This window comes from Nicrophorus vespilloides, unplaced genomic scaffold (assembly GCF_001412225.1).
Source record: "Nicrophorus vespilloides isolate i.1.1-1 unplaced genomic scaffold, Nicve_v1.0, whole genome shotgun sequence".
Taxonomy (NCBI): domain Eukaryota; kingdom Metazoa; phylum Arthropoda; class Insecta; order Coleoptera; family Silphidae; genus Nicrophorus; species Nicrophorus vespilloides.
The window spans coordinates 6280-23826 of NW_017097757.1; the positions used below are offsets into that span (position 1 = coordinate 6280).

General features: G+C 32.2%; 2 protein-coding genes across 2 annotated transcripts in view; both read right to left on the reverse strand.

Annotated features, from left to right (window-relative positions):
• Nucleotides 1–5598, reverse strand: part of LOC108560880 (monoacylglycerol lipase ABHD12-like) — a 7667-nt gene extending 2069 nt beyond the window's left edge. The window contains exons 1-3 of the mRNA XM_017918591.1: nt 4947–5598; nt 751–869; nt 1–243 (exon numbers count right to left, since the gene is read on the reverse strand). The exon at nt 1–243 is cut by the window's left edge and continues 224 nt beyond it. Of these exons, the coding sequence (XP_017774080.1) occupies nt 1–243; nt 751–869; nt 4947–5077 (493 nt within the window). The 5' untranslated portion in view covers nt 5078–5598. The remainder of the gene's footprint in view (nt 244–750; nt 870–4946) is intronic.
• An 8074-nt stretch (nt 5599–13672) lies between these two features.
• Nucleotides 13673–15140, reverse strand: LOC108560879 (basic salivary proline-rich protein 1-like). Its single transcript, XM_017918590.1, has 3 exons — nt 15125–15140; nt 14044–15045; nt 13673–13908 (listed from the first exon to the last, which is right to left on the reverse strand). Exons 1-3 carry the CDS (start codon nt 15128–15130, stop codon nt 13690–13692), a joined length of 1227 nt encoding a protein of 408 aa, XP_017774079.1. The 5' UTR covers nt 15131–15140; the 3' UTR covers nt 13673–13689.
• Between the last annotated feature and the right edge of the window lie 2407 nt (nt 15141–17547).

The window sequence follows — 17547 nt, forward strand, 5'->3', positions numbered from 1 at the left end:
CCCGGTGCGGCGCTACCCGATGCCCGGAATTCCCGTGGTTGTAGATCATCACATTCTGGCCATCTCGAAGAACATCCCCGAAGTACTCCCTGCTATACTCCGTCCGATTATTGACTAAGTTTTCGGGTAGAATGTGCCACACTCCGAGCCGGACGCCTTCATCGGTGTCCAAATAAAAGTTGATCGCTCCATCCACTCCATACTTTCTGGGATTATCGAAATCCGGGTTCTTTGGCCAACTCACTGTTAACCGGAAGCAAACAAATGCATGAATTAAAATGTTTAAAATAATTTCCAACAACAAAAAACAACACACATTGAACAGGAAACGGAAACGAAGAAACGTCCCTGATTCCCATCAGATTACAAACGAATATTGTGCAACGAGCATATTTTGGATCACATTCAAAACACATGTAATTTATGGCATTTCTCCAATCAGAATATAAATATAATATTGAATTTATGCCTAGCATTAATTAATCCGATGAAACGACGCAAGAATTAAACTAAATCTAATATTGAAATTTAAAATTTGCATCGGAGATTATTCAGCTTAATACAGCATGGAATACAGTTATTGATAATATCAATAATTATACAATTTACTTATTAAATGTGATGTGATATAATGACATAATACAAGAATGAAATATTTAGGAATTAAAATGCTACAGTTCTGAAATTTATCTAACATAAATGTTAATTGATAAATTCACACCAAAAGAAGATACAAACAAATAAACTCACCAAAATTGAGAAATACTAAACTCCTTTGTACTCCATAGCAATACTTATAAATAAATGGACCTACTATAAATATAAGGAAAAATATCACCAGTGCCAACTTGAGTGTCCATAAACTTATTCTGCAAGCAAAAGAACAAAACACAAATTAGTTTACAATAAACAATAGAAAAACATTCCAACTGTTACTTGCCAAGTACTTGCGTTGGAACAGTAATTTCACTCAATATTCAGAAAAAAATAATTAAATTAAATTAATTACACACACATGAATATAATTAATTCATCTTATATGTAAATATTGCTCATTTAATAAATACATAGAAAATAGTTTATATTAACAATTGTATGAAAAACACACTCATCCAAGTATTAACCACGATTCACATTGCTTAACTTTCGTAAATTGTTTATAGTTGATATAATATAAGAGTAAAACGTTCAAAGTAAACGAAAATAATTTTTGCATACTTGGAATCGATTAGTTATAATGAATCAAAGTACTTCATAAAAATCCATTATTGCTGCACTTAAAATAAGTATTATAGTTTGGAAAAATAGTAAATAACGAGAACGTTTATTGGGAGTAGCTGGAATCGTTTTCACAACGAATTGTCTGTGAATTTAGACAATCGAAATGTCTTTTGCTTAGTTTCGTGCGTTATTATATTTCTAACAAAGCGGGTTTGGATGTACGGGACTTGCACATCTTTCCGAGAACTCCACTTGCCATTCACCTTGGCAGGAGGCCGAATTGCACAGACCGTAACTTCAACTAAATGAAAAGAAAAGAAAGATAAAAAATAAACCCGAAGTAGGTTCAACGTTCGTTTCGCATTAAATACCGTTCATTATTGTTTAATGAATTACATTACATCAAATAATTGATTAGAATCGCAGCTACGTTCATTGATCATCACTGTTAATCACTATTACATCAAAGAGTAAGAAAGTTAAGCAACGTGCATTGAAGAAAGTACTTGGATGAAATTACTTGTCTTACTATTTTATTACATTACAAATTAGACTAAAATGTTTCAATAAAGTTAAGCAACTACGTTGATGAAATTACTTGGATTACAATTACTTTTCCATAGCACCATTATAATTGCATCAAATAATTGATTAGACTGCGATGTTATAAAAAAAGTTAAGCAAATTGCGCTGAGGAAAGTACTTGGATAGAAGCACTCATCTCGATTTTATAAATCAATTATAGTTAATTATCAAGTAAATCTCTTAACACTGATTACGCAAATCAAACTGATTCTTAAATTCCATGTAAGAAATTGAATTTCATTAATAATACTTGTTTTTGTGATGACAGACTTATTTTTACTATTAGTTTCTTGGAACGCGATTTCTGCTAATGATTTTTTTCCTCAACTGTATAAACAATACGACACATTGTTCTGCAATCAGCAATTTTCTTTAATTGCTTCGCAATTTGTATTCACGTAGCGAGAGTTTCGTTCGTACGTCGGTAAAAATGGAACAATTGAATCAATAAAGCGAAAATTATGACTGTTGCCGGGCATAATTCATAAGGATTACCGCGTTTTGTCGCATTGTTAATAGATTAGTCGAACAATAAATCGTATGATTTTTGCATACCAACCAACAAATTGGACTACAAATCGTATGATCTTCATAGCACCAATTTAACTGCAAATCTGTTTGTGTTTAAACCAGTAGTTTCCAAACTTGATGCCTCCCTTAATAATATTTAATCACAATTTCATAAAACAGATAAAAATTTAGCAGTAATTTGGAAAATTGCTCACTTTCCTCACAGTTTTAAAAACGCTGGTTTAAATTAAATTTATTTCGTGTAAAATATACAAATGAAACATTGCTTAATTCATTGTACGAATGTAAAAAATTAACAATTGCATATCCATAGTTTGAAAGGTCAATCCTTGACTTAAATAGTCATTGTAATTTTTTTAATTTTATTGAATAATTTAAATTTGTAAAAAATTTTAAAATATCGGTTAATGAAAACGTGTTGCAGCAGGTGTGCACGTGGCAAAAGAAAATAGCCGAAACGAAATTTGTGATGGTACATAATAAGCTATGTACGAATACGATCAAGGACGCGTTTGAAAAGTGTTAAGAAACAAAAGGAGAGCAAGATTCAGTTTGAGGAGATAGAGAAATACTTTCACTCTCCGCGTTTTACGTAATCGCATCCATTGGGTGATCAATATTGGAAATTTTTAAATTTTTTTTTTTGCAACGCTTAGAAATCGACAATCAATTTTGCAAAAAAAAACATTTATTCCGATTAATCCAGGTTAATGTCGCACGACAATAGGATATTAATTAATTAATCTATTGTTCTTCTACCTCTTTCCTACTTATCAAGCCTACAATTTACTACTTGTACAGACTTTCCGAGACAACGTTTTAATCTTGTTGTTTATATTCCAATTAAAACTTGCCACGAAAAAAACAATACAAAATCGAAGAAAAACAATACGGGCTTGGTTTTTCCATCGATAAACACGAAAACATGTAATTTATTAAACCCATTCTTATGCATTTATTTTCAGTCTACGAATTTTAAACTTAATTCGGTAATTGCAATCTGCTGAAATCAACAACAAACAAATATAACTTTACTAAAATCGTAACGAACTAACGCATACATTTTTATTTAAGATTTTCTCTAGTTCCACTGTGTTTTTCCAATATAAAAAGATAGTTACATTTGCATGAATCGAGGTACAAAAACCATTATAATTTAATCAAAAAACCAAACACTTTTGCCGTATCACTCACATAAATAATATGTTTTGTATGCATAATTTCTATACACGGCTGTACACGTTTTTAATCAAAGTTTATCTCTGCAGCTGTTCCGAAAATTTCAGGTAAAACGGATCAATATGCAACACCCTACTGTATTTTCTTTCAGATTTCCCCGATTCATTCAAAGCTGCAATGAGGAACTGACCGATTGTTGCGTTTCCTGCGTGCTGAGAAGAAACTTTCGGTATTACATAAAATGCGGAACGAAAGAGTCGTCCGGTTAGCACATAGTTGCCATTTCCAGAAAAGTTTCTTTCAACTAAACATTATCAGTTATTGATATTTCTTTCCTTGATAAACAAATTCAATACAAAAAAATGTTTGCTTGCAAATAAATAAAATACAAGTCACGTAAATTAGTTAAATTTAATCTTAATTACTAAATTATAAAGTTGAGTAAAGTAGATATTTAAATTACTAAAGCAAAAAAAAAAACATATTTAAGTTGTTCTAGAAAATTTCCTAAAAATGATAAATTTAATAATAAATATTTATGGAATATATAAACAATTGAACTCAATACATATTAACACACAATAAATGGCAGTCAAAGAAAAATGAATGAAAGAATTTAGTGGAAACTGAAATTTAATAATTTATTTAAAAATACACTATTTTCATTTTTGCATTACAAATGTAATGACGTGTCTCAGCCAGACGTTTAAAGTTTATTTTAGAATTTTCAATTAATTAGGCTACACGAATCATAACTAGTAAACTTTTAAATCTGTACATATGCAACTAAGAAATTAGTCTTTAGTAACAAATCAAGATACTAATTCCTTATATATCAATGGGGGTAAATTTTAGTAAATATTTTGCAAATGAAAAATAGGTTAAATAAAACAAGAAATGTTGTTTGAAGTAAGAGCAGCAGTATTTTAATCAAATTAACAAAATGTGTAGATAATTTTATCGAATAATTTAAATATATAAATATTTTAAAATAATCATTTCTAAAATTACACTGACGTTAATTTTTTAGTTAATTTGAAGGTAGTTATGATAAGTGCAAATAATTATGTAATTATTTGCATTGAAGATAATTTAAATATTATGTTTACAAATTTCGTATATATGCAATTATCAATATCCAGATAGTTTATTCTCAAAATGTAGATAATTTAAATTTGACGCTTTTGAAGTCATGCATGGATACGAAATCATTGAAAATAAACAATAATAAAAATTGTTAAAATTTAGTTTTGAAATTTAATAGTTCCTTTTTTGTCATTATTTGTACTTTGTGAGTTGACTATATATTAAAACCTTTAAGGCTCTTTCAAAAGTATGCTTGTAATTGAGATTTGTAGTGCAACGTTAACAGAGTGTGCGAATTAACGGCATGACGGAAAACTTAACGAATGCGATAATTGTTTAGTTACCTTTTGGACCAGCCCAGGCAGCACTTCGAGTTCACAGTAACTTTGTCATCACGTATAATATTGTATTTGAAGTCTTTGTACAGTTCGATCACTTTGTGCCCCCCGTGGAATTTGTTCCTTTCGTAGGGCATTGTTCAAACTCGGAAATGTTAATGTTATGTGGGAGAGAAAGAAAGAAAGAAGCGGTTTCGGCGGGCCGAGACAGACTTATATGTATGCGGCGAGCGGCGACGTTATCCCCTTTCCTCACTTCTTTCGCTATTCTCTTTAGCAGTTGCTGCTGCTGTTGCGATGGTTGGTGGAGGGTCGGATTGGGAATGAAGAGAGGTTCGCGGTCGCTGCGGATCACACCACCGGCTTTTGCGGTCTATCCGAATGGTTTGGTTGGTTGGTTGGTTTATTGGAAGGTAGGATAGGTGGTCAGTTAGCCGGGTACAGGCACGTAAATCGAAAATCACGTGGCAGATATGAAGACCGCAACAACGTACCGGCGTTTCGTCGAGCTTTACTCTTGATGCAACGAGCGTGGTTTTTATTTGCTCGCAATTCCCCCCGTTCTTACGCAATTCATCGTACCATTCAGATAGGTGGGAGATAAGGCGAAATGCAAATAATACCAACGCATATTGGAAGTGCAGGTAGATAGAACCTGCCGAAAATCCTCACTTCTCTAACCCAATCCGAAACAGTCAACAAAAAAAATGAACCTAATTAAGTATACTTTATTAGACTCGAAGTGGTCAATACTAAGAAAGATATCCTTCTTCGTTCATTTTCCCACATAGAAAACACGTGTTTTTTGAACGATTCAAACGTTAATTGACAATTAAAATTGACGCAGACAATTATTTAAACATTTTATCTTCATGTTTTTTTTGTGTCTGGAAAGGAACAAATTTAATTATAAAATATATCAACAGTCGACGTAAATCGTCGTGTCTAAACACAATAGAAATGTGCAAGCGGAAAGGGTCTGTTGTTAAATCGATTGCTTCGAATTATGTAAGTGGGGTATATTCTGGCCTTGGCTCGATCGATTTTTATTTGTTACAGATCATGCAGACGGATCGAAAGTGGAAAATCACAATCGAAAGGAATCGTATTACCATACTAAATCTGTAATTACTGGAATTTACTATAAAACAGCTCACTCATGTAAAGTAAATAAGAATTAATTCGAGCGAAAAATAAAAACACTAATCACATTAGCAATTGAGTTTTCACACAACAACATTCCAATAATTGAAAATTTGAAAAATTCATTTCTATTATCACATATATACAGTGTAGTACTCTCTCATTTATAAGACGATTGTACCGGTCAACAAATTTGCTGAATTTAGCAATAAAAAATGAACCCTCGAAAAAGCATTTTATTTATTTTCTCGAAAACTATAGTAGATAGAATTGATCCAAAAGATGCATTTAAAAGCTGGATATTCGAGGAATGCAACGTGTAAACAATTATTGACGTGGTTTGGCTGTAATTCACATTGAAACATGAATGGATAACAAATTACGAATAACGAATTTTTAGTGATTTTCTCGAAAACTATAATAGATTGAATGGATCCAAAAGATGCATATGAAAGTTGGATATTTGTTGTATTATATTTGATTAATAACAACAGCATAAAGTAACAATTGTATTTTCTTTTAAATAAGATCTATTTTTTCTTTCTAAATAACGCTCATTATTTGAGTACAAAAGATCAATGTCACTGTAATTCTTGACCTACGCGCATGAAAGCTTACGCTGTTCAAAAAGATCGTTTGTACTTTGACAACAGCCATATGGCGTAGATATAGTAGACTCGTGCAGCTGCTGCTATACATCAAAAACGTAGATTACATGACGTTATTTAATTTTCAGTATATACATTGTTTAAACAATGTATTTGCATTTTCTTTTTGTTATGTTGCATCCGCTCGACAGAATAACGCAAAATAAATTTTTGCAATTCTTATTAACAATTCTATGACTAGCTTTTTATTTAATTTATTTGAACGAACGATAAATAAAATACTTTTCCAATTGGGACTTTGGTATGCTCCACTAAAGTTATTGAAATATAACAACAAGAACAAAAAATTGATTCGCGAAGTTTAGTGTGTTAGAATTGTGTAATAACTTCTGTAGAAAATGTAATTTTTTAAAAGTTTTAAATAGTTTGACTTTTCTTTTCGAATTGTACAAAATAATTATGTATGCAATATTGTTTTTAAAGGTGAAAATGTCAACTACTTTGAAATTTTAAAAATATGAAAGGATAAGTTAAATATACAACAGCAAATTGGTCACTAATGAATAAACCATTAGAAAATCAACATTTAGATATGAAAAGCTCATTGTCCGACAGTTGTTTTTGAAACAAACAAGTTTTAGTACATTTCTCTCTCATGTTTAGGCATGTTTCTAAAGTATCATCAGGTCAATGTACAGATCTGAGTCAACACAAATGGGATGAAAATAATTAAAAAAAAATATATTGAAATTTTTCACTCTTTTTGACTCTTTTCCTTCTGGAAACTTGAAGAAGAAAAAATCTGCAAGGTAAACATTTTTTCAACAAATTCTCAACTTAATTCAACTCTAAATGGATATTTTGAGTCATTACTGCATGAAAATATTAAGAAATAGATGAATTTATCACCAAATATTAAAGTTTTTTAGATACTTTTTAAACTTTACAAACCTGAAGATGTAGACTAGACCAGTGATTCTCAAAAGGTGGGTATCGAAAAACATTTTACGTTTTTCTACGTTTTCCCCCATTCTTACATTTTTAAGTGCAAAAAAAGGTCGCGGACAAAAAAGTTTGAGAACCACTGGACTAGACAATTGTTTGATATGAAATTAATAAGTTAAGTTAAATATATCACAATGACCTCAAAATCATTTATTGTCTGTTATTATCGATCCAGAATATATTAAATTTTATATTGATTTTTTGTTTACAAAAATATACCAAAAGAATAGATGTATGAAGAATGATGTGCCTGTCGCAAGCAATTATTGCGTAATGTTTTTAACAACGTATTGCTTTTAAAAATGTTTTTTTGTATAGACTTGTAAGTTGAAACAAATTAAAATTAACGTTAGTAACTAAGTACAGTAAGTCCTCGATTTGCTCGGATTAGTTCCAAATGTTTCATTGTAAATCACGTAAGTCGACTGCGTATGTATGAAATAATGTAAATCGAGGACTTACTGTATAGACGCTCGCTAAATTAATGTTTATGCTATAATTGTAGTGTAATAATTATACTTCTAATATAGCATTGCTATTAGCAACTGTTACGTAAATGCACAATTTGTGAAATAAGTGAATTTCAGTTAGACCGATACGTAGGCAACCAAATATACACATATAACAATACATTAATTAACACAACAGGAAACAGTTAAATTACTTATAAGTTTTACTTACATGACTTAATAACAAATAGTTTAAATTACTATTTTTCAATTTAGTGAGATTCAATTAATTAAAACATAATCTCATAAAAAGTACATCAATACTAAGAGACTATTCACTGAAAGATTTGAATTGGGTGCAAGATAATAATAAAATAAGTATAAAGTAAAAACTTACGTGTTCGTTAAGTATAAGCCTATGAAAAGGCTAGGTATCACAGAGGCAAATTTTATAGTGAACAAAACCTCATCTGCGAAACGCGCGTTGGGATCTTCCGTTCTCGTTGATTGATCCCTCATCGTGGATTATCTTCAGCACAACAACAACAATAAAAAAGCGAAAAGAAATTGGTTTTCTTCGAACTTGACTTCTCGCGGCTACAGAGAGAAGAAGCGAACTAAAAGAAAAGAAAAAGCAACGAAGAAACGTGAGATAAATTGAGACGAGATCGTATGACCCATTCAACTGAGAGCTTGACTTTTAATTGAAGTACAGAGGACGCGGATGGAATGTTGATGCACGTAATTTTGTAACACAATTTACCGAGGATGGAGACGTAATGTAATAGAGTTAGTATTCAGATTATATTTAATAGTTTATTACAGAATTCATGCTACATTCACTGAATAACTAAAAGTGTTTGAGATAATAAATATAGTGAGTTGAAGCTATACAAATGTTAATTGCAACTAATTGTTTTATAGTCTACGTCACTAATTGTACTACATCTTCTAATAACTCGTCATTGATAATTAACGGTTATTTAAGTTCAAAGAAAAGGCAATAAATGATTTTGTGGATAAAAAGAGCAAAAAAAAACGCTATTGTTCACAAATTAAAATTTGCACCGTTCGTTAATTACATTTTTCTGCAATTCCAGCCAATTATTGTACTTGAAACTTCCATTAACTTTTTCATTGCATTGCTCAGAGGAAGTGCATTTTTATAGAAGCGAAACTTTTGATTTCAAATTACATTTCTATAAAATTTTATAAAAAAAAAGAGCATACGTTTTTATAAGTCAAATTTATGGTATTTTTAAGTTCTTTTTTTAAATACAGATGGGTTTCATCGGTAATTACCGTTGCTCCACTTACAATTTTAAACTTGAATACTTTAAAATTGGCACTCAAAATTGTTCATATTTTCACGTACTTGCAGCAGATGAAAACGATTTGATCAATTACACAATCATTACAATTACATATTTGCTATTTCTACAAATAAAATTATCTTAATTTTTTACTAATTTCATCAAACATCGTATTTGTACCTATTTTTACAGTTGTTTGTTGCGTAATCAAACGTCAAGTTTCGTATAGAAATCATACATAAATTCATTATTTTTACAAAATAAAATTTCTCCAATTTCTTCGATTTCCTAATGTTGTTAATCATCCAAGAAGTTCGTTGCATAATCGAACATCAAATTCGCATGGATTGATCCACGATCATTATGAATCAATTACCGGAATTAGTTACGCCAGGGAATTGCACTTAGATGGGATGCAATGCGAACGGTGGTGATGTAACAGCGTACTTTCACCCGGAATTGGAAAAATCGCGTAAAACAAGGCAAACCTTTCGCAGGGAAAACTACGTACGAGAGACAAAAAAAAAACAACAAAGTCAGATGCGTTTGCGTAACACGCGCGCGTAATTTTCTTGATTGCGAGAGGAAAAATTGCGTAATAGGGTGAAGGCGACACGACACATTTTTTAACCCCAATTACATTTCGCATTTCCACACGACGCATTTCCATTATTCCGAAATAGATTAACAAACTAAATACAACGTAATTTCATTTTATCCTTACACAACTTTGTGCTTGCAAATTAAACTTATTTTAATATTTGCAAAAAAAAAATAATTTAACATAATTCAGATCTTGAATAAAAATAGATGTTATGGCAAAATAATTATAAATATTTATAATCACTTGCAAATGTAAACTCTTCACCTATTTATGTTAATAGGCAATGTGAATTTTGAATTTTATGCGTACACGAGCAAGTTTGTACTTTGTAATCTAAAAATAGAGGAAGAAAAACATTATTTGCATAGGTTTTAGAGAAATTAAAATAATTATTATTTCTACTTTGCTTAATTATTGGAAAATGCAATTTAAAATATAAGCGTTTTACGTCATAAATTACAATTAAACTAACAAATTTATTGTCTTTTTTTTTCAAAAAGTAATTTGAAACACATACATTTGGATTATTTCCAGAGTGTAATAAAATAACAGCAACTAAATATATGTTTACACCTTTTCAGTATATTTTTAATACCTTTTGATGAGATGTTTTTTAGGCACTCTGAAGTAGTCCCAAAGCATAGTTCCAGCTTGTAGTTATGGGACATCCGATGGGAATCCTCTTCGCGACGGCGGAGCTTTTTTTTTATTATAAATTTCGAGAGGAGCGCGAGGATAATCCTTGGGAAACGGTCGGGATTGAACTGCCGCAGAAAAGCGATTGGGGACCGGAGGAGAGAAAAAAAATGCGTTTATGTAATAGCTCCGCAGACTTTAAAAATGTATACGAAACGCACACGTCGCGACCAGACACTCTGCCTCTGTCCAAATGCCGGACGGAGAGAGCGAGAGATGAAACGCGTGTGTTGGGATGAGACAGAAATCGCAGGGAAATTAAGCAGGACTTTTCTATTTCCAGCATGGACTACTAACAACTACTACCACTACTACATGCAGTAAATGGATGGCTCCACTAGCGCGCATGTAACAACAACATCGAAACAAATTTGTGCCACGAAATAAAAACTAAATTTTAATTCTATTTACTTTCTAGTCGATTTACGCAACGGCCGGAAATTAACGTTAACGCTACACCATTCCTTATCTATTCAACTTGAAGAAAGCGTTTCCATATAAAGTGCATCGCGTTTAGGTATTTCGACCTTGATTTACTTAACCGAATCAAGTCTAAACAATTTTACTCCAATAATATTTACAAAAGTTACTGATTAATTGGATAATCGGTATGAATCATGAGCATCTCCATTGCCAAGGACGAGTTATGTGGCAACGGCTTTTCAGCCCGAGCGAAAAAAAAAATATAAGTCAAGTTCTAAAAGCTAATTCCTTTGAATAGATTAAACTGTTTTTTTTTTGGTATAATGCACTTCCTGCTTCGTTCAATTACATTTAAATTTATTAATACCGTACAATGACTGAACATATAGTATAGTTCAATGATTCAGCTAGAATTTGAAAAAGTTAAGTTATAACTTTTGTGATTTAAAATATATGATCAATTTATTGACTTTTAAACAAATTTCAATTAATTAATTGAGTAATAAAAATAAGAGATTCAAATTAGAATCCGGTTAAAATATAATAATTTGAACAATAAATTAAATTTAATGTTTTTCTCAACAAAAAAAAAAACGATTATTTTTGTATAAAAACTAAATTTGTATACTAATTATTTTGTACAATTAAAATTTAGTTTTTTTTTTTGAAAATTTCAAACCGGACTATAGTAAATATATTAACTTGAAATAATAATAATTTACATGCAAATTGTAGAAATGATATAATTTATAAATCGTTGTACAAACAACATAAATTAAGTTAATACGGTCTTATCATTTGTAAGAAATTCCATAATAATTAAGATGAGATATTCGCGTTATGAATCATGTGATTTTAAATAGAAACGGTAGACAACAAATTGAAACGTCTAGTTTAAACCTGACCTGAATTCTAAACCAAGTAAATAATAAAATACGCTGTTTTCTATTTTGCTTCTTTCGCGAGTTCCGTTACGCGGATTTGACATTTTCTATAAAAAAAAAAAGTTGATCAAAGTTCGAAATAATCATCTCCGCATATGGATATATAAATCTCGATGCGGACGATAATAAAATAAATTGTTTTTTCGAAAAAATAAATATAAATAATTGATGATGTAATTGCAAACAACTGATGTGTAATTAGTTAACATTTGCTTGTATTTAGTAAAGTTGTTGAATAATCTAGTGGTCTGAGAAAACAACTGTCAGATCAGGGTGTGCGTGTCATGCCTAGAAACAAAAGGTGGTTTGTTTGCAGCCCTCGACTCTCACCAGACAATCTTATTGGATTACGTAAATTGAAATGGATTTAATACAATAATTTACACACATCTCTTTCTTTTTTTAAATTGTATCACTTCCGTTTATGTAATTCGGATTTTAAAAAAAAGTGCAGTTAGCAGGCGGCGAAATTTAAGGTCAAGTTCAAGTTTAGCTTCCAGTTGATGCGGATCGAGGAAAATGTGAATGAGAAGATGAATGAAAAAAAGATACTTACGCACTGTTCAAATTCTGCCACACTTCCCGACGCGCACTTCGTCGCTCTTCTGCGTTGACAAGCAGCGGTGACCGAAAAAAAAATTAATAATAATAATAATGCCACCACTCGTCGGAATGTCGCACGTGAAAATGATGTTTTCACAGACGGAACGCACGATCTGTATTGGGAATCGCGTTGCCAACTTACGAAATCGTGAATGAATCATCGTCCTTTCCAGGATCAGTTTGTATGCAACCAAAGATGTTAGTAACTTCTTTTTTTTAAACGTAGACAACCGTTAATACGTAACTCAATAATTAGTTCAACACTCTTAATTAACACATATTTAACTGATAATTAAGTATTAATTAATAAATTAAGTTATATTTATAGTAAACTTAATAAATAATTTAAAAGTGCTTTAAAACAAGATCTTAAATTAATTCAAACAAGTTTCTACTGATTATCTTTAATAAAATTAATTAATTATGCAACTGATTGAATTTGTTTCTTAAGTATTTTGATATATATGCAAAGCATTTGCACGTGCTGAAATTACGTAAATATTTTCGTTTACAACATGTGACAGCTCCGTGCTTGGATTGTTGCCTATGGTCGTAATCCTGCTAATAGCGATTACGCAGCAGGAACGCACTTTACATATTTGATTATTAATTAAAACCGATTGAAGAGTGTATCGCACTTTCATATTCGAAAATGAAATATGTTATGCAAAGGGTCACGTATTCTCGATTCGGTCAAAATACATTATACAAGAAAGAAGGCAACTAATTTAAATCCTTGATGGGAATGAAAGTTTCGGAACAATGCATTGCTCACAGCCAATACCAATTTGGTAAAAATGTTGATTGGTAAATAAGAGCTAATGAACAGATGGAAATAAGTTGCAGATGTTGTTTTAACGTTAATAAAAGATCTATATATTTATATGAAATGTACAAATTCGCATTTACAGAATATACATGATTTGTTCTCTATTGGTGTATTTTTTGGTATTGTGCAGAGTTATTTGTTGATTCTGATGAGCTGGTTGTTTTCGTTGATCGAGTAGATTGGGTTGACGGGATCGATGTCTTCGTAGCGTAAATTGGAGGTGATTTCTCCTTCGATCTGTCCATCCTTGTTGGTGTAAGCTACCTTCTGCACGTTTCCATCGTCCTGAAGAACGTAGTATTCAGCGGCGACGGCGGTGGAAACAGCTATGTTCGGGACAAAATCTATTTCCTGAATTCAAAAGAAAAAAAAAACATAAATTTATTAAATATATATTATATATTACGTTTATTATAATAAATAGAAGTAAAAAGATGATTTCGAAATTTTGATTGATTTGTTAGATGTGTAAATTTTGTAGCTTACCTCCTGGGTGCTGGGTTTCCTGGTCCTCTTGATCTTCCTGGCGGTGGTTGTCGGTCTTTGGGTGGTTGTGGTCGTCGTCGTCGTCGTGTACAACTGTTGCTGCCTCTGGAATTGAGGAGCGGCGGCTCTGTTGGGCAAACGTTGAGCGTTGAAGTTGGCGCTCTTCGGAGCCTGCTGAATCCTGGACGGAATCCTCTTGTAATCCTGCTCGCTGATGGTCTTGTAGTCGGTCTGCACGTAACGGATCGGTTGCTTGGTGATCTGCACGTTGGTGGTCAACCTCTGGGGTTTGGGACGAGCGTTCTGCTGCCTCACATTCTGCGGAACTTGTTGCCTCACATTCTGTGGTACCTGCTGCCTCACGTTCTGCGGTCTCTGCTGCTGCTGGAAGTTCTGAGGTCTTTGATTGTTGCGGTTGCCCTGTCGCAGCCTTTCCGGAGCCTTGAAGTTGGACGGTTTGTAGTGAGGAAGCTGCTGGATGAACTGGTTCTGCCTGACGGTTTCGGTCGCGCCCGGATCTAAAGGTAAAGTTCCGCTTCCTTCCTCTTCGTTTCCAGGTTGTTGAGGACCGCCGTACTCATTTCCAGGTTGCTGAGGACCACCATACTCATTTCCGGGTTGTTGAGGACCACCGTACTCATTTCCGGGTTGCTGAGGACTTCCGTATTCGTTATCGGGTTGACCGTAGGCATCTTCCGGTTCTACAGCCGTTTCGATTTCCGGTTGCACCGGAGCTCCGTACTCGTTTGCTGGCGGTCCGTATTGGAACGTTGGTTCGGTGCTTGGGGCCTCCGTGGACGGTGGTCCATAAACGGTGTGAGGAACTGGAGCTTGGGTTGAGGGTGCACCGTAAACCGTGTGCGGAACGGGAAGTTCCTGCTGCCTCAGAGGTCTTCCTCTGATGGGAAGCTGCAACCTTTGACCTGCGGGTTTCCAACCGCTTGGAGGGTACGGCGGTAGTTCCGCCGCAACCACCGTCACCAAGAGCAAAAGACCGAATCCCTGAAACAAACCCCAAACGAATTAAAATCTGAAAAGTAATTTGAAATAGAAACAACCCCTGATTGGGTTGTTCGCTCACCTTCATTCTGCGAGTATCAAACTTGCACTACGATATTATAATAAATAAACGATTTATATATACAGAAATTAAAGGGTTATTAGTATGCCAGTTACGTACTCTGGCTCTGCCTTTGACCGTCCTACGTGCTGCGACATCTAGAGCCCAAGTTGTAATGTCTGCTGCTCTTTGTCACTCGTTCAATTTTTCTTTCTTCTTTTATTTTTTTGGTACGTCTCGGACTTTACATATTATGCAAAGGCCGGGTAAATAATTTATAGTTGCATACGAAAATCGCGTTTCGACACGGCTCCGGCACGTCCGCAAATATTCTATTGACCAATTGGGTAATTTGTACGGTCTTCATCATAGACCAAAAAAATTTTGCAAGCCCCCACGTTTCGTAAACGAAAAACGATTATATTTTCGATTGCACCGATTTTCGTAATTAACACACCAAACACAATGCACAACAATAAAACGCACATATATATTGTATATATATATAGAGAGAGCGACGTGTGCATGTGTGATCCAAATGCAAATGTCGCACACTTTTCGGCTGGACACACTTTCGTTCCACATTTTCAATATTAATAAACACCTTGCATGAACAATTACCATTACAAAAACCTACACAAAACAATATACTTCCATCATTAACTCATATAAAGGTAAATATAATATTTTTCAATAATTTTCATATTTTTTGGTCTAATTCTGAAGAAAATTAAACAATTACTTTGTGTGAAAAAAATGTTAAAAAAATCTTTATGTTATTATCTGAAATTACTATAATTGTAGCTTAAGTAATACAATTTAAGTATCTAAATGTATACATAAATATATAAAAAAAAACTGATGATATAATTTTGGTTTCGCTGTTTGGCAATTTCGGATTGCATGGAGATTTCTATTTGGCGAACAATAAAAAAAGTAAATAGTTTTCGCAATAATAAGTAAAATGGAATTCAAATGATGTGTGTGTGTGTATTACGATTCGAAAGAGAGAAGAAAAGTGGATTGGAATGAAAATTGGGCAATAAAATACGCACTAAAGAACATTATAACATGTCGATCGGGGTATTGATTCCGGACACTAATGTTCCAACATTACGAACGAAATTTGTTTTTGCCTGCAGTCAGCACTTTCTAACTTTTCGCCCGGACGGATTTATTTGGACAAATTGTATTTGCTTAAGCGAAAGCACTTCCGATCATGGAGCGTGTAATAAACGCAATATTGATGGTTTTTTTTGTTTCTGTCCATTATGTTGTTATTTTTTATTTGGTTCGAGACCAAACAAATTGCAGTTTAGGTAAAAAAGTAGGTTACAAATCTTATAACAAAGGAAATAGTTCAGAAATTGCGTAAAAACAATATTCTTAAGCACCTAAAAAGTAATTTTCTTTGTGTTTTTTTTTATTATAGACTTCAAAAAAATATAATTTATACTAATTAAATTTTATTTTCTGATTCAAAATAAGCAATTGAAAAATTGGGACAAAAAAAATATGTAATTTTCTCTGTTTTTTTTTGTTGCTAAATTTAAGTAAATCTTATGTATTTCCACTAATAAAAAAAACTTGTTTCGTTTTGTTAATATATTTACTTGCGAAATTAGTATTCGATTTGATATTGATTAGAAAGTGTATTGTTTTTATTATTTTTTATAACTTTAAGCGTTACGTAAATTTATAATTGATTTCAATAAATAACATTTAAATTTCATTATAAAGAAGATAATTATTAATTTTAATAGATTTACTACTATATTGTCTAATTAGACTAATTAAGTTAGATATATTTAAGTTTTAAACTAATTTTGTTTAGGCAACCAAAGTTACAAGTTTATGAAAATTCTAGTAAATAATTTGATATCAAATTATCCTAATGAATAAAATTTGTTTCTTTTACTTTAATAAATCTATATTTATGTTTTAGTTCAATTAGTTTTTTCTTTAATACAAATATCGAAAGTAAATTAAATCAAAATCTAAAATGAATTATGGAAATAATCATACTTATTGAAATAATATATGTAGATTCGGCATATTTTATTGTCGCAGACAGAAGATAAATGTATTGGAGGACAAACAAAAGGAGAAAAAAACGAAGAAGAATATATTTCGATTTAATAACATTGCTGCTGCTACTGAAAATAAAAAAGGAATTGCTAGATTTTATTTCGCTTCGATAAAGACGCTCGATTTCGTTGTTTACGCTGGAAAATGAGTTTCGTCCATTGAATTATGTATGGATACACTCGCAATGAATATTTGGTGGATGCGTCGGGTCGTAGCTGGAAACAAGTGAACAATTCCAAACAAAAAAAAGTAAATAATTGAAGGGGGGAAAAAAATAATGGACAGGTCGATTGTACGTGAGTCTTAATTGTAATTTCTCAGCAGGAACTGAGCAATTTGTAAATACTTGATGTTGG